The sequence below is a fragment of the Biomphalaria glabrata genome, chromosome 15 (genome assembly GCF_947242115.1).
Source record: "Biomphalaria glabrata chromosome 15, xgBioGlab47.1, whole genome shotgun sequence".
NCBI classification, from domain to species: domain Eukaryota; kingdom Metazoa; phylum Mollusca; class Gastropoda; family Planorbidae; genus Biomphalaria; species Biomphalaria glabrata.
The window spans coordinates 28406665-28424746 of NC_074725.1; the positions used below are offsets into that span (position 1 = coordinate 28406665).

The window sequence follows — 18082 nt, forward strand, 5'->3', positions numbered from 1 at the left end:
GTTTTTGAGTTTTTTTGTATTTAATCAGGTTATGACAACAACAAAAAATTAGAGATTTCTGTTTCATAAAAATATGAGACATTAATACTGAACAAGCTTAATTTTTATTATTTAAATAGAGAATAGTAAAAAAAACAAAAACAATTAGAACATATATTTTGAAATGGTTTCCTGGTACCACTCTTCTTTTATTTCTGTAGGTCTTGAAACAGATTGCTAATGTTGATATAACTATCTTTATGAATCCACGTGAGAAACTGTCAGAAATGCCACTGAAGAGGTGAGATGGATCATTTTAAACCCATGGGTACTATAGCACTAACATCGGTACCATAGCACTATTGTGATAGAATTCAGTGCTTACTACTAATGGGGTATGGGTATATGAAGGGTTCTCCATATCTCAATCAGAACAAGAAGCTAATTTATTTTTTAAATGAAAACCGAATGTATAAAGCTTTTTTTTTTATTGTATTTTATTGTAAGATATTTGAAATGAAAAAGCCTACATAGCACAGTTTATAAGGCCAAGGATGCAAGGAATTGAGTGCTTATGATGCTAACAATTTTTTTTTTAGAGTTTCTTCTCTTAACGTAGGAGTTGGACACAATTTTTTTTGAACTGTAAATAGTGGCTATTGGGTTATGTTAGTTTTAAGATTTACTATCTCATATTGTTTCTAGTCAAGATTAAAGCATAAATATTAAGTGAGAAAATTCACTTGCTTGAAAGGCTTTTTTTTCTTTCTGGCAACAAGAGAGCTGCCATAGACTTCCTGAAGACATATTATAAGTAGGTTTCCAATGGGTCTGGAAGTCATATTAAATACATCCTGTCTTTTTTAATGTTCAAACTTTTAATGGTTTATTTGACAGACCTTTTTACAGCCATGACAGTCAGTTTTGTCAAGAATAAAAAAAAAAAATAATTAGCCTTGTGTGTTTAGGAGAAAGTAGAGATGTACAGTGAATAAAAGTTTACTTGTGATAAATAACATTATTCTACAGCTTTTCAGATTTTAAATGTTTTAAAAAGCATGTTCTCATTTTAAACCTTTTTTTTAACAAAGCTTTTATCGCTACGTTCTGGAACCGGAAGTGACATTTGATAGTGAGGGAAACTTGGTGGCAGCCCCTCACGCCAAGTTCCTGGACATGCCTCAGAAGTCACTTCTGACGCTCAACATGAAGACACCCGAAAGCTGGTTGGTGGAGTCAGTGGTCTCCCCTTACGACTTGGATAATATACTTCTAGAGGAGGTAAGTTATTGAATTCGACTAACAATCTTCACTTTAGCTTTTCTTTTGATTGAAATTACTTTGACCTATTTACATTTTTTCTATTATACTTGCATTCGTTTCTTTGGTTTTTTTAAAATCTTCACAGGTAGAGAAAAGTGTCAATGCCATATTTGAATTGGAGTACATCTTAATTGAAGGTAAAGTTGCTTTAGGTTGTTTTGTTTTTTTTGATATATTCTTAAATCAGGGCACATTTTTTTCCCTCCAGTGAAATTCTTTCACTTCTGGTGTTCATTCACTGCTGCTCTATACAACCTGTGCTATTATGTTACTTTTTCTGTTGCATGTCTTATTTTTAGAGAAGCAATCTACAAAACACATTTTGATTTAATGCCTATTATTTTTTTAAAAAATAAATGTCAGATCAGATGCCTATTTATTATTGTTGTTACTGGTCGTTGACTTGTAGCACTAAACTGCTAGTAGTCAATTATACCATAAAAAGAGCTATTTTTTTCCATTTATACCCAAGATGTTGCTCTCATATTTTGAACCATTTCTGACATAAGATGAATGTATACTTACTATTACCAATATGTCTAATGTATACAATGGGAGCCAAAATCTCACATTTCTCTCTACTTCTAAAAAATATTAAATAACAAACTTTGACTTTTTTTTTTCTTTGCGTAATAAGCATTTTAAAAAATCTGCATATCTGCTGCATTGTTTTAAATTGTTTGCTCCCCGCAGGTCACTGTTATGACTCCAATTCCATGCAGCCTCCTAGAGGTCTTCAGTTCACCTTGGGGACCAGCAAAACAGCAGCCATGATGGATACTATTGTTATGGCCAACTTGGTATTTACCAGTCATTAATTTACCCTTTATTTTCCCATTAATGCACGGATAAGTAATTGTTCATTGTACTAACTAGTTTTTAAATTGAACTTTATGAGATATTCACTCTAGAAATGTTAGAATATATATATATATATATATATATATATATATATATATATATATATATATATATATATATATATATATATATATATATATATATAGTTTGTCCATTGTGGTTCGATGATGACCACTTTGTCATCCAGGGGGCTGAGGGCTTTGCACTGGGGTTTTATGCCTCCTCATGTGGCTGGTGAGACCTATGTGAGCCCGGAGTGTTCGGCTGCACACTGGGCAGGTTATTCCAGCTGGAGCTAGTGTCGTTTGTCTTGCTTTTCTTTTCTGGCGTTTTTCTTCTGCCAGCGTTGTTCTTTTTTCCTCAGCAACCTGTGCGCCAGTTTTCACAGCGCGACGCCATGATGCTCTGTCATGTGCCTCTGTCTGCCAGGGTCTATGCTGAACGCCTTCAGAGAAGCTTTGAGGGTGTCCCTGAAGCGCTTTCTTTGCCCATCTTGCGAGCGCTTTCCTTCGCTTAGTTGGCCATACAAGAGTCGTTTAGGGATGCGGTGGTCTTCCATTCTGTAGACGTGACCTGCCCATCGCAGCTGGGACTGTTAGAAATGTTAGAATATATTTAAAATCAATTCAACTTCAGTGCTTACTGTATTTTCACCAGTAGAATAAAATCAATTCAACAGCCACTTTAGCTCATACTAGATGTGTTCACCAGTAGAATGAAATCAATTGGATTTAGCTCCTTGTGACAAACATCAGTTTTGTTTCAGGGTTACTTCCAACTGAAAGCCTACCCAGGTCTGTGGTATCTCAAGCTGAGAGAAGGAAGGTCGGAAGAGATTTATAAAATTGACAGGTAAAGGTTGAACCAACATTTGGTTGAGTTTTGGAAAAGCTGTTATATGGGCAGTGGCATAGCTAGGGATTTGGGGGCCCGGGGGGGGGGGGGGGGGGCTTGACCTATTTAGAAGCCCCTGCAATTTGACATCATGACATGAGTTAATGATATAATATTTCATGGAAAAACAATTTTAGATACTGATTTGGGGGTCCTCCCTCAAGTGGTGGCCCAGGGGGATTTTCCCTTTTTTTTATGTTCAAATTTAAATTTATACTTAAATTCTTCCCTGATCTTCTAATACTAAATTCATTAAATCATGTTGTTCTTTCTTTCTAATTGTATCCAAAATATTGATGCTTTTAATGGCTTTGAAATGAAATTAACTGTTACCCATAAGATAAAGTGTTAGCTGGTGATTTTCTTAGGCATTTAGTATAGTCCCAACAATCCCCACAGTATAAGGAGTCTCTGGGCCATACTTGGAGGCAAGGTGGCTGAATAGTAAAGCGCTTGGCTTCTGAACAGAAGGTCCTGGGTTTAAGTACCGGTGAACATTTGGATTTTTTATTTCAGGATCTTAAGGGTGCCTCTGAGTCCACCTGGCTCTAATGTGCATTTGACATTAGTTGGGGAAAAGTAAGTGTTTGGTCGTTGTGTTGGTCAATAGTGGGCCACAGAAACAGATGGCATCTACATCATCTGCCCTATAGATTTCAAGGTCTAGAAGGGGGAACTTTGGGTCATGCTTGAAACTGTCAATCATACTTTCTTGTAATGCCCCAATTTAACAGACCTTAGACAGACTGAGACAGTATAGCCACAACAACCTAGCGTAACCAACATTCACTGTGGCAGTGCAAAACTGTTGAGAACAGCACATTTTTCACAGCATATGTTGCAAAAGAGCTTACAGTTCTGCTAGGTGTATAAGAAGTTACCATTAAATTGATAAAATTTTTACAAAGCTAATCTCAACTCATTTTTGTCTGTCTGGTAGAAGGTTGTATACACGCTGTTTCTCCCACACCTATTTGATTGATCACGTTGAAACTTTGCTTAATTATTTATTAGCATAGACAAGACATGAATCAATTTAAAAGTATTAACCAATTTTTCAATTAATTACTGCTAATTAATTATTTGTTTGATACCAACTAGGGAAATTAATCCTTCTGTCTTCACAAATATAGCTAAATATGTAGGGTTTTGTCCCCTAAGATAAATGAACACGCTATTTTTCCCACACCCGTTCTTGGATCAAATTGAAACTTAAAATAATTATTTATTATACCTAACAAAACATGAATCAATTTAGAAAATTAACCAATTCTTCAATTAATTATTGGAAATTAATTATTTTGTTTGCTATCAAAATAACTTCTGCATTATTGAGTGATGTGGTTGTAAGTGCAGACCTATTTTTTTCTCAGTTAAGCTTTTTTTTTTTTTTTAAAAGGAATTTTGTATATTTTATTTTGTTTGTTGTTGTCCCGTATCACATTAAACTTGTGGTATCAAATTGTTGTATGATAATGTGTGTGTCTCACTGAAGTTCATCTTTTGTTTCCTATGGTCCAGTCATGAGTTCACTGATTCACCAAACAATCTCACTGATGTTGTCATTGCTGTCAACAGCTTTAAGAGTAAAATTATCAGAATGAAGGTAAAAAATATGATCATTTCTTTATCTATTTTCTTCTATGATCTTTGAATTGCTTATAAAAATGAGTTGAAAGATAATAACAGTTTTGTAACAATACAATGTTTGAAAAAAAAAAAAGGAACTGTAGTCAGCATTTCATGATAGTTTTCCATTTCGTTTTATATTTGGATTATCTCATTAATAAAATTACAAGTAGATTTTGTTTTTATAGAATAAAAAGGAACAATGACTTTTTTAGAATATAAAACCTTCTATTTTTCAAGTATTAGAATAGCTAAGTGGCCAGCATGTTGGCCTTCCATCGTGGAAGCTTGATACCTCAAGTTTGAATTCATACTTGTGCAACTTTCTTTTCTTTATTTTTTCAATGGCTTTTTTGAAAGGACAGCACAGAAACCTTCTCCCAGGTACCCCCCAGTCCTCCACTGGTCCACATAAGTGATTTTCATTTCAAGGAAATGACTTTGTATTTGCTTTTGCAATCTGAAATTGGATGTATTGATTTAGCTAATGAGTGTTTTCACTTAAGATTGTGAAACTGGTGTCAAGCTTATGATTAAAATTGTGAAACTGATGTTAGTTTATGGTTTATATGAAACTGGTTATTCAACATCAGTTTAAGGATAATATTTTAAACATTGGTTCTAGGTATCCAAAAAGCCTGATAAAATGGATGTGAATCTACTGCAAGATGAAGATGACTCTGTTGGCATATGGGATTCTATTTCTAAGTAAGGACATTTCTTTCTTTAGAGCGTTCATCACTCAAATACGTTTGTTTAAAATCTTGTTTAAAAGTATTTGTAATGGATTTAAAACTTGTTTAAAAGTATTTGTAATGGATTTAAAACTAAATAGGTTGGGTTTATCAAAGTAGCAGATTAGTAAAATAATTTTTTTTTACAATTTCTTTTATCAGCTCACTCAGTCTGTCTCTCTGTCTGGTAAAAAGTGTGTACACGTTATTTCTCCTACACCCATACTCGGATCAAGTAGAAACTTAACACAATTATTCATTGGCATAGACAATTAGTCAATTAATTTATTATTGGTAATTAGTTATTTTGTTTGATACCAAAAAGGAAAACTAATCCTTCAGTATTCAAATAAATGGCATAATTTGTTGGGGTTAATCCTCTTAAATAATTGTTAATGCTATTTCTCCCTCACACATTCTCCTATCAAGTTCAAACTTAAAACAGTTATTTATTGTACCTAACAAAACATGAATCAATTAAAAAAAAAAAAATTAGTCAGTCAATTATCTTGTTCGATATCAAATAAGAGAAATAACTTGCACATTATTAATAGATAGGCTTTGTTGTTGTTTTTTTTTAAAAGGATTCTTAAAAAATATTTTGCTTGTTTGACTATTGTAAGAACCTGGTTCATTTTCGTCAATCTAGTTTGTCTTTTGTTGACTCTCTATTTCAGTACAATAACTGGCGGTGCTGGGAAAAAGGAAGAGGAAAAAGACAGCACTCTGAATATTTTCTCTGTTGCGTCTGGTCATTTGTATGAGAGATTTCTCAGGTTGGTTGTATGCTATTTGGTTTTAAAGAATGACCATTTTTTTTTAACTTAAAAGGCCTAAATAAATCTTCAGTTTCCTTAGACACATCATCATGCAACTATAGGATAAAAAGTTCTTAACATTACTGCGACCTATATATTTAATTTTTACACACAAAAAAAGTCATCAAATGAACTTGTAACGTTTTGTAATGTGTTGACAAAATTTTTTTAATACTTTTGAGCAGATGTCTAGATAAACATATGATAACCTTCATTTACGGATGAATGAACAGAAATGTGAACTTTGCATCTATTATTTTTTCAATCTCCAAGTGTTTTTGATATATTGACTTTCGTCAAAACGTTCCCATAATCCTCGTTATAATGATAATACAGACCACTAGTTTGTTGTAACTGCTAATTATTATTATTATCTTATGAGTTACAGGCAGTCTTTCAAAAAAGAAGATTATTGCTTAGTAGACTAACACTATTAGAATTTTGGTTTATTGGTATAGCTATGCATCACGTAACATAAAGCAGCTGTTGCATTAAGTTGTGTTTTTTTCGATTGAGTACTTTCTAGCCCAGTATTGACAAGTTTATTTAGATTGATGATGGTTTTTTTCATAAGATCTAAAAACAGTTTGACCTTTACTTGAAAGGGGGCGAGACGTAGTATTTAAAAGACTTGGATTCACTTTCGAGGGAGAGCGACAACTAGAGTAAAAGAATTGAAATTGAATTGTGTTGTACATTTATGTAGTGTGTAAGTGATTCCACATTCCAGAGTAAAAGCTTTGTATTTATTTCAAAGAATTTCAGTTTAGAGTTATACTTTGAAGTAGTATCTGTTTGAGACTTTAAACATTGTCAAAGAAAAGATCTTACTTACTTAGACTTAGGTCCTCCCGCGCCGTTCGGCGCATTGGGCGGCAAGCTGTCTCCATAAAGATCTGTCATTGGCAATGTCTGAAGCCTCCTCCCACCAGGCGTCCACTGTTCTGAGGTCCTCCATGAAGGTGTGGCGCCAAGTTATACGAGGACGTCCCTGTTTGCGCTTTCTTCGTATTGGCCTCCATGTCATTGCAACTCTTGGCGTGCGTAGTTCATTTTGTCGTAGAAGATGTCCCGCAAAGGAAAGATCAATGCAAAATTATAAAATTAGAAAGACATTGTCTGATCAATAAAATCTCATCATGGCATCATCATCTGTGCTCAAATGTATCATATCAATATGTATTTGATAACTAAATTTCAGAATTCTAATCATGCTTTAAAAAAGATTTTTGATTAGTAGATTAAACTACTTAGAATTTGGATTTTTGGTTTAGCTATGTATTTGATAATTTAAATTTCAAAGTTCTAATCAAGCTCTATTTCTTTACTGCTAGAATTATGATGTTGAGTGTCATTAAGAATACCAAGTCCAAAGTGAAATTTTGGTTCTTGAAAAATTATCTGTCACCTACTTTTAAGGTAAGAAAATATTTGCCTGATTAAAATAGTGTTTTAGTTCTTATTTGTTTCTTGCTTATGTCTTAGTGTACTGTTTGCTTTCAAAGTAATTTCTTACCTAACTTAATTAAATCTCATTTGTTACTTAGGACTTTATTCCTTATATGGCTAAAAAATATGGCTTTGAGTACGAGCTGGTCCAGTACAAGTGGCCAAGGTGGCTGAATCAACAGAAAGAGAAACAGAGAATTATTTGGGGGTAAATTTAAATTTAAACATTTGTAACGTAAACCCAATACAGCCTATTTCTGGTTTGAAAAAAAACAAACAACAGTCTATTGCCAAACATAAGAAAGATATATTCGAATTAAAAAAACGAAAAAAATAAATCGAAAAAGAAATTAGTATCCTTAGCTGCAAACTCTTTCTAATCTTCATGAATGACCTCCCAGACCTCATTTCGGTCAATAAGGCACCTTAGGCAGTTGACCTCTTAATTTGGACTACTGAGAAATATCCAGTGCTGACTAGATCCAAACTAAATAGAGCCCTCACAACTATCTCCACGTTTTCAAAATTATGGAAAATGGAAATAAACAAAGAAGTCAGTTAATTCAATCTTTAGCCACAGCAACAAAATTGCAAAAAGAAACTACATACTACAAATAGACTCACAGCTAATAAATAAAGAAGAAAATCCAACATATCTTGGTGTAAAATTAGACCAAAGACTGTCTCTAAAACACTTTATGGCAGATTTAAAAGAAAAGGCAACACAAAGATTAAACATAATAAAACACCTAGCAGGAACATCCTGGGGAGCTGAAAAGAAAAACTTAAGACAGTTATACACTGGATACATCAGATCGGTCATGGATAACTGTCTCTCCATACAAGTAGCTACCAACAAAACCTATCAATCATCTTAAGACACAATCCAAAACCAGGCCTTGCATCTAATCAGTGGAGGTATGAGAACTACTCCCACAGCAGCCTGTGAAATAGACTCCAGTATTGAACCACTTAAGTTAAGACACAACAGAGCAGCATTAGAAGCTATTGAGAGATACAGAAGGTTGGAGGATGATCATCCAAATAAACTAATAACACAGAGAAATAAGAAAAACAAGCAAAAAAAGCAAAGAACTATGAACTTACTGACGAACTAGCCCTAAAACACCATCTACCCAATAACAGAGAAAAAATTACCAGATTCTAAAACTTAACTCCTGGAATTAACTACAAATAACCAACCATTAAAACACATTTAATAAATAATACTCTAACAAAAGAATCAAATCCGATCGAGCTCAAAGTAGACATGCTTGAAATAATTGAAAGCTATCCAAAAACAGCCATCCATATGTACACCAACGGATCAGCCTTCCAAGCCACCATCAATGCTGGTCTTGGTGCCTTCCTGGTCTTCCCCAAAAATAAACACTTTGAAATAAGTGTATCCTGTGGTGACTACTGCTCAAACTTCCAAGCCGAAATTGAGGCAATTACCATAGCTTTGCAGACAGTCAAAAACAAATTATATGAAGGGATACAATCACCATCAGATATTGTTGTCTTTACAGACTCCCAATCCACTCTTCAAGCACTTAACAGCAGCACCTCAAAAAGCCCAAGAGAGTTGACAACACTAATAGTGATAATACATCAGATGATGACAAAATCAAACATCAACATCATATTACAGTGGATCCCTGGACACATTGGCATCATGGGAAATGAAAGGGCAGATAAGCTATCAAAGGCAGGATCCTCTATGGAACAACCAGATAGACCTGTTAACTACCTCACCCTAAGGTCAATGTTAATCAACAACCACAAAGAGGAGTGGCTCAACCAATGGGCAACAGGAAACACAGGCAGAGCCGTGTACAAAGAAATGAACATGACTAACAAACTGGACAGTATTAACTTCCTCCCCCGCAATCTTCCAACTAAGGACAGGACACACACCTTTGTTAAATTATCATCTCAATAAATTAACTCCACACAACTCCCCCTTTGTAGACACTGCACCCACCTTTATGAAACCGTAAACCATATCCTTTTTGAATGCCCCTCCCTAATCCACCTTAGGCAGACCCTACTTCCACTAAAGCCCAACATAACCAACAACCCTGTACGGCAGTGCTGAACAACTGAAGAAAACTGCACTCTATTTTTCCTTGGCACACAGTCTGCAAAAGAGCTGACAGCTCAGCAGCAAAAAGCTGGCTAGAAGAAGATTATTATTATTATTCAAAACAATAATCATTAACCAACTTTAAAAAGTAGAAAAATATGTCCTGTTTCATATAATATATATTTTTAATACTTTTAAATGAAAAGCAAGTTAAAAAAATACTCATTTCCTAGGGTGGGGGCTTATACACTGGGTCTACAGGCGCGTTTGTTTAAAAGATATACAAAAATAAAATTGTTTAACATTTCGTTTTCCCTAAAAAAAAAAAGTCTTCCCGTTTTCATCCATGTTCCGAACGAGACATAGTGAACTATTCGTCTAGGAAATTTTAAAAAGTTTCAACGCATCCTACTGCATTATGTGTATACCATGATAATGCATCCTACCGTAATAGGCTGTAATAGGTTAAAATTGTATACATTAGAGACAGTCTTTTAAACAAAAGGTTATTCTTTGTTCAGATTTTGTTTTCTGTATTAATTGACTATTTACAATTGGCTTTGTATTTTCTAGATACAAGATCCTGTTCCTTGATGTTCTGTTTCCCTTAGATGTGAAGAAAATTATATTTGTGGATGCTGATCAGGTAGACATATTGGGGTTCAAAGTTCATTCATCGTCCTCTTACAGTATTTGTTTTTCTTTTATCACTTTTAAATGTTCAGAAATGATGTTTAAGTCCTAACCTTATGGCAGCCACTGAGGTTTGAACTTATGGCAGCCATTGAGGTTTGAACTTATGGCAGCCATTGAGGTTTGAACTTAAGGCAGCCATTGAGGTTTGAACTAAGAACCATCAAGACAAAAAATCTAAATCACATACCACATAACCAGGCTGCCATTTAAAATGGTTTTAGCCATACGTCCAAAAATAAAGTTGTTTTCTACTTTGTGTATAAACCAGGTGATGTTTAGTGTCACTTCCTAGGTAGCTTTTGGGTTGGCCATTTAACATCACTGACCCATAGCCTTGTTAAAGTTAACAAAAATATATGTTAACGTAGGATAAAATGATTATTATGAGTGCAGAAAGGCAAGGATGAAATCGTCTAGTTTATTGATGTTTGAAATATATTTGCCAGATTGTTCGAGCTGACCTTCAAGAATTGTACGACCTAGACCTTGGTGGAGCACCTTATGGTTATACACCTTTCTGTGACAGTCGCAAAGAAATGGATGGCTTCAGGTAAGGTCTATACATATTTTGATCTTAGTCTCAAAAGTATTAATAATAATAATGATAGCTTTTATATAGCGCTACTTTCATGCTTATAGCATGCTTAGAGCGCTGTGGTCCAATCTCAATTTGTGGACCCGTGGGGGGGGGGGGAGGGGTATCTGGGAGTAGGTTTTTCCGTGCTGCCTTTAGGTGCTCAGTAAACAACAACTCTGCTTGAGTCGGATGTCGAACCTCAAGCCCCCTTCATAGGTAGCCAAGCCAAGTTTAAGCGTACTTAGCCTCTCGACCAAGTATTTAAGTTTTTATATTTAATGTTTTAGCAGCTGTTGTAGTTTGCAACAAAGGTCCTTCCTACTTGTTAGTAAGAGCATATGATTTTAATACTATCCCTTACAATCAATAAAGATTTTTTTGTAGAGGCAGTGCCTATTGTTTGACATATGTGAGGGATGGTCTATAGGGCAGCCAATGTAAAGCTCCTCTTTTTCTATGGCTGATGGTTAATGAGGCCAGCACAACGACCAACCATCTGGATGTCCTAAAATCCAGAAATTCTAAATCCCAGTCTTCAAAGAGATTTGAACCTGAGAAATTTTGGTTTGGAATTGGAAGCCAAAGGCTTTACCACTCAGCCGCTATACCCTGCATATTTGTGATACCACAGACAGTTTTTTTTTTCGGCAAACTTTTTTAGAGGACTACATAACAGAGGCACTATTATGAAACACTTGAAAAGATAGCTCAGGTGTCAATTTACTCAAACAGAAAAAGAACAACACGCAACACTGTGTTGCGTGTGTGCATATCTTTGTCAGTGTTTATTATGACTAAATATATGTCACGGGTGGATCTACCCAGCCATATGAAATACTGTGCTGGTTCTTAATATTAAGAATGGAAAACATACTTCTTAATATAATTTCTATTAATATTTCATCCATCCATCCCAGTGGCACTACAGACCATGGAGAGCCCTGACTTGCTCTGGCATATCTTTCAATTCTGAACTATCTTGGGCATTATGTCTTCATGCCCGGACTCTGCCTATACATTGTCAAGCGATCGTACTTGGTCTTGCCTTTGGACATTTTGGTTTTTGCTGGTGAACAATCTTTGCTTCTCTGTTCTATGACATTCTTTCAAGGTGACCTGCCCAACGTAACCTGTTTCTTTTTATTTTTGTTATTATGGTAGGGTCCTCATATAGCTGGTATATTTCTTGGTTGGTGCAAGGCCTCCATCCGGTTTAATTTTTTTTACCACTTTACTCAATAGTTGAAGTTTTTCTTCAGGTTTTGGAACTCAGGTTACTGGAACAGTCATTTAGCTGGACGCAAGTATCACATCAGTGCTTTGTATGTGGTGGATTTGAAGAAGTTCCGCCGCATCGCTGCTGGTGACCGCCTCCGTGGCCAGTACCAAGGTCTGAGCCAAGATCCCAACAGTTTGTCCAACTTGGACCAGGACCTGCCTAACAACATGATTCATCAGGTGGCTATCAAGTCCCTACCCCAGGAGTGGCTGTACTGTGAGACCTGGTGCAGCGAGTCTGAGAAACCCAAAGCCAAGACCATTGATTTGGTGAGTACTCCACTGGTTATAGATATAGATTGGATGTAAGGTTTTAATCTTTTATTCTTATCACATATAAGTAACGGTAACAATTTTATTTTTTTATTTTTTTTTATTGGGTTTACATCTCAATTATTTAGTCTATGAGACATAGTCACTGATTGGTAGAACTCATTGGACATAATAGCCCACCTAAAGGTCTTCATGGAGGTGTGGTGGCTGAGTGGTGAAGCTCTTAATTTCTGAACTGGAGGTCCCTGGTTTGAAGACTGGGATTTTTTAATTTCAAGATGTTAAGGGCGCCTCTCAGTCCACCCAGCTCTAATGGGTACCTGACATTAGTTGGGGAAAAGTAAAAGTGGCTGGTCGAATGTATTGGCCACATGACACCCTTGTTTACCTTGGGCCACAGAAAAAGATGGCTTTTACATCATCTGCCCTATAGATAGCAATGTCTGAAAGGGGAACTTTTCCTTTTTACTTTTTTGAAGGTCTTTACAACACTTGAAGGATAGGATGTAAACATGTCTGATCATATTGTTTTGTTTTAACTTTTACCCATGATGAAATTGTCACGGCTTCATCCTCTCATAGTAGGGACTTATATTGATGAAAACTTTGACTTCAAAAACTTTTGTGCCATTCTGCAGAAAATCCAAAACCTTCAAAAACCTCCTGGTGTTTTTTTTTCCTTTTATGCAGATGTTGTAATTAATTAATTAAGAATTGTAGTTAGCTGTACTCTGTTATTGACAGTGCAACAATCCCCTGACCAAAGAGCCCAAGCTCCAGGCTGCAATGAGGATCGTTCCAGAATGGAAAGATTACGACTATGAGATCAAAGTTCTTTGGGATGAAATTTACCAGACCAATACCAAAGCACAGATAGAGTATGAACCTCCAGTACAGAAAGGTTAGTGGACAGAAGCAACAGATTTTAGAATTTACAATCACTTGAAAAAAAGTATTGAAATAGCTGCCAGTTATTCAAAATTTGAATACAGTTTTATTTAGTTCAGTGACTTTGAAACTATCCACGTCTGCTACACTATAGTCATCCATGATCTAATTTGATTGTGTAGCAGTATTGAAAAATGTTGTTAGATTCTGAACCATGAAAAGTCATTTGAACTTGTAACTTGTTGATTACCAATTTTAAAAATAGTTTGTTTTGTTTTTTGTTTTTTTTACTTCTAGTTTTCATAAATGTCTGTGTTGCAGAGGGGGCACATTTTTAGTGTCTCTTGTTTTATCATTTAGCATGTGGGATTCCTGACCTCCCACTCCAAAGTAAACACTGACCAGACTTTTGTCTTATAACATGGGCTTGTACTAGAGTAACCCCCCCTCTCCCATTTGTATGCCTTTTTTACAGAATTTCTGGACCAAATAGGCGTGTATACCCTGATTATAGGCCCCCACCCCATTCATTATTTTGTTTAATAGGCAACAAGGGAAACAAATACTAGAGTATTCACAAGTATGGCTAAATTTGTTGGGTTTAGTCCCCCTTAAATTATTGTTCATGCTATTTCTCCCTCACATATTCTCCGATCAAGTTGATACTTTAAACCATTATTTATTGTACGTAACAAAATGTAAATCAATAAACAAAAATACTAAATTAGTCACTTAATTATTGGTAACTAATTATTTTGTTTGATATCGAATAAGGGAAATAACATGTACATTATTGGTAAAAATAGTTTTAAGGATAGAGTTCTTCCCCTTTAGATAGCTTTTTTTTTTTTTTTTAAATAATTTTTTTATATTTTGCTTTTTTTTTTTTTTACTTATTTCAGGCTCACCCAATCACATCGATGATGAACTTTGATGCTTCACTAATTAGGTCATTTTTGTTTGAATATGGTGTGAACATGTTGTTTTAAACAAAATATTTATTTGAGTGTATCAGTTTTGAAAACTGTAGAAAGAAAAAGGAGTGTACTATGAAATTGTATGTGGTTACTGTTACTGAAAGCAACAAGCTGCCTGGTTTATCTCCAGTTCCTAAGTGTGTGAGTGTGTGGTGATTTCTGATCATGTTTATTGGTTATGTCATTCCAGTTAATATATGATTTTTTTTTTATATTCAGACAAAAGTTTTTAATTTTTTCTTCTTTATAGATTGTGAGCTTTTGATAATTTGAGTTATGATTTAAATATCGTGCTATACCTAGTTTGTTAAGGTTTCCTTAAATCATGAATGTTACGGTGAAAAACAATTTTGTTGACATTATTTTGTATTGAGTTGAACCTTTACTTTGATTTACCACTCATTTTGTACTATTATATCTAATTCTGTTTTGTATTTACATTGCTCCAGTTTACACCGCCATGAGTGTCATGTTGTGTAAGGGGAAACTGTTCCACTAGGTTCCCTGATACATTTCACAAATCAGATGACATGCATCGAGAGAAGAAATAAAAAGCGATATGTCGATGAGATTTAACATTTTTTGCTTCTTTGGTTTTGAATCTCTGGATGCCGTTTCCTTCGTGGTCTATGTAAAGACATCTGGATAGACTGGGGGGAGACAAGGGAATAAAGCATTTTAAATAGAATTCTTTTTTTTTGTTGTTGAAAGATTTGAATGGGCATAGTTAATGTGTTTTAAATTTAGGAATGCTGCTTCTTAATTGACAAACTAAACTGTACATTATATATATAAGAATAAATATATATATAAGAAACACATTCTCCTTCATGTATATTAATTTTTGTTTTGATATAAAATGCATTTATGGAAGTACAGCTATCGAGAGGATTTCTGTACTCTTCCATCTTGTTCTGTGTATGGAGTATGCACACATGGTTCCTTTCACACCATCATTCAATTTTTAATCTCTGAAATGTGTTAAATCTTAGTTTCCTGCAAGGTGGATTAAAACTAAATTCTTATAATTACTACATTATCATGACACTAAATTTTAATGCATTTTTTTTTTACCCCTGTTCAAATATTCAAAAATAAAGTTTTCGGAATTTTTGATAATAATGAGAAAAAAACATTTGGGCAGCATGGTAAAGGTTTAAATTTTGGATGAATGAAAACAGAATTGTGTCCCCTGAATGGCAATCACACATTGCATGGTAAGACTACTACTGTGTCTGTCGTGTTTTCACATTGAGCCCTTGCAAATGTCATTACAAGCATTACAGAAATTGCATATGTGTTGTTTTTTTATGTGTTTACATTTGAAGTGCCAATGACATTCAATATGTAAGTCCACTTGCAATATTTCTTGAATCATCTAGTATTGGTATCATAATGAAGTCTGTTGAGGGAAGCATTCATGAATACAGCTGACTGATTGATAAAACAAAGGCCCTTGTCTCCAATTCTGGGTTTGCAGATATTTTTTATCTGAATGTCTGTATCTTTGTTTTGTCAAGTTTTTGTTATCTGAAACTTGATTGGGATTACAAAGGTTGATGGGACCAATGAGCTGGTTAGATAGAATGGTAGACTTGGAACTGAACTTACTGCCAGCAGCTAAAACTGAAAGTTGTCATTTTGTAAATAATTAGGCTTTTAATATAAGCTCATTTTGGCTATGAAAAGAATTGACTAATGATTTCAACTGCGTTTCATAGACATGAATGGTCAGAGGGCTGCCTTTATGACTGCATGGTTGCATAAAAAAAGTCCACAATATGTTTATTTTTTCAGATGACTGTATGCCGCCCCCTCCCCCCACCATTTTGGGTCAAATTGATATTTTTTTCATTTTTTTTTTTTTTTGCATTTTTAGCTCATTGTGAATCTGAGAGTGGATTCTCTTGATACATTCGTTTGAATGAGTCAGCATTTTTGTTTTACACTGGGATGGAAAGACATCATTGTTTTGTCTTCTCTATACACACATGTTGGAAGACTAAATGTCACTGACATATATCTTATATGATACAGAAGTTATTTCAAAAATTGAAGATTACGTCCTATGCGTCATGTTATGTACTCCTACAGTTGTCCCCAATACTGGCTAGTTTTCATTGTTTTGGCAAGGAAATTAATCCTTTTCCACAAATGTTTGAAGGCCAGGCGAAATAATTACAGCTCTCCACCTGTCTTTAAAACAAATTTATCGTCTCCCTTGAATATGTATGCCACAAGATATTGAAATTGGACAGTAGCAGACAATGGCTTTGTCTGCATTGGCTCTGGCAAAATATGTTGGTCTCAGCTAGGTCTGTGCAGCCACATCCTTGATATTTGGTCTCAAGGCAAGTCATTTAAGATTTTTGATATACTGCACTGCTCTGTAATCTTCAGAGTGGAAGATAACCCTTGTTAGATTATCTCATATCTTATTAATAGCAGATTCTCTTATCAGTGTGCTAACTCCATTGTAATGCTGAGGCGATGAGGGCATTATCTATTTTTCTGTGGTGGAACTTTGAGCCATAAATAGAAACAAAACTGGTTAAACACAAGGGGGACAACTGTGAATTTCTGTATGGTCTGTCATCCATAGAAACTTGTTAGCTTTTGTGTTTTCATACATGAGTTTGATATTTTTCTTTTATTTTGATTGGAATTTGTTTTCCGCTGAAATGCTTTTATTAGCTCTTGTCATGGAAACCATTGAACTTATCATCTACTCTCAAGGGAAACTTTTTTTTTTAAACTCTCAAAGTATTTTTTTTTTAAAGTTGATATCAACAATTTGTGATTGTTCTGAAATACATTTCAACTGATTGACTGTATTGATTTTGTTCAGTGGTTCTTAAAATGTGCAGCTCCGCACTCATGTGGGGTGTCCCATTTTTTTTTTCGTATGGGGCTTTTTTTAAACTAAGAAAACTTTTTCAACCTGAAAAGGTTTTAATTCACTATGAATAAAAAATAAAATATGGTTGAACCATGCTAATGTATAGACTTGGGACATGATTTTCAAATTGCTTTTAATTTTAAATCTAGCTAAAAGCACATCCTTTAACATGCCTGCTTCCTATTTTGTTTTGTTTGAAGTTTATAAATGAAATGGACTTTAATTCTATACATCACCATGCTTGTGATTCCATTCATCTTTAAGTGTAGACTGTTGTTTTATATTGTGGACAGAAAGTTACAAATAAAAATGTGAACTTTGTATTCTTATGTGTTTATTTTACAAGCTTAATGTAAAATGTTTTACTTGGATGTTTCTTCAGATTTGAGAGTAATTTCATCCTAGCCCAAAACCTCCCGCAGGACAATGGTCCAGTGCACACTTCAAATGACAAGTGTTATGCTCCAATCAAAACTATTCTATCTCATAGAGTTCACACAGCTGCTCGGCTCTTCAAATCACTGAATAACGCTTATTTAAAGCATTTATTTACAAGGGGAAAATGGTCGTTGAGTCTTTTCTCTAAGCCCTGTCTAGTTCTATCTACTCTTTTGGTCTCGAGATTAATACTCTAAATAATATCATAACACCAGGCAGCCATCCTGCATTGTTTGAGAATATTTTAAGAAGCTTAGGCAATCAAATCAAATGTCAAATA

General features: G+C 34.6%; 1 protein-coding gene across 2 annotated transcripts in view; it reads left to right on the forward strand.

The window, feature by feature from the left end:
- LOC106051366 (UDP-glucose:glycoprotein glucosyltransferase 1-like) overlaps window positions 1–15168 on the forward strand; it is a 44372-nt gene extending 29204 nt beyond the window's left edge. For both annotated transcript variants that reach the window (XM_056011930.1, XM_056011929.1), the window contains exons 27-41: window positions 201–280; window positions 1071–1260; window positions 1388–1439; window positions 1996–2102; window positions 2930–3015; window positions 4579–4663; window positions 5312–5394; window positions 6098–6196; window positions 7573–7657; window positions 7786–7895; window positions 10350–10422; window positions 10919–11022; window positions 12309–12597; window positions 13345–13501; window positions 14391–15168. In XM_056011930.1, coding sequence (XP_055867905.1) covers window positions 201–280; window positions 1071–1260; window positions 1388–1439; window positions 1996–2102; window positions 2930–3015; window positions 4579–4663; window positions 5312–5394; window positions 6098–6196; window positions 7573–7657; window positions 7786–7895; window positions 10350–10422; window positions 10919–11022; window positions 12309–12597; window positions 13345–13501; window positions 14391–14422 — 1632 coding nt within the window. In that variant the 3' untranslated portion in view covers window positions 14423–15168. The remainder of the gene's footprint in view (window positions 1–200; window positions 281–1070; window positions 1261–1387; window positions 1440–1995; window positions 2103–2929; window positions 3016–4578; window positions 4664–5311; window positions 5395–6097; window positions 6197–7572; window positions 7658–7785; window positions 7896–10349; window positions 10423–10918; window positions 11023–12308; window positions 12598–13344; window positions 13502–14390) is intronic.
- Window positions 15169–18082: the final 2914 nt, after the last annotated feature.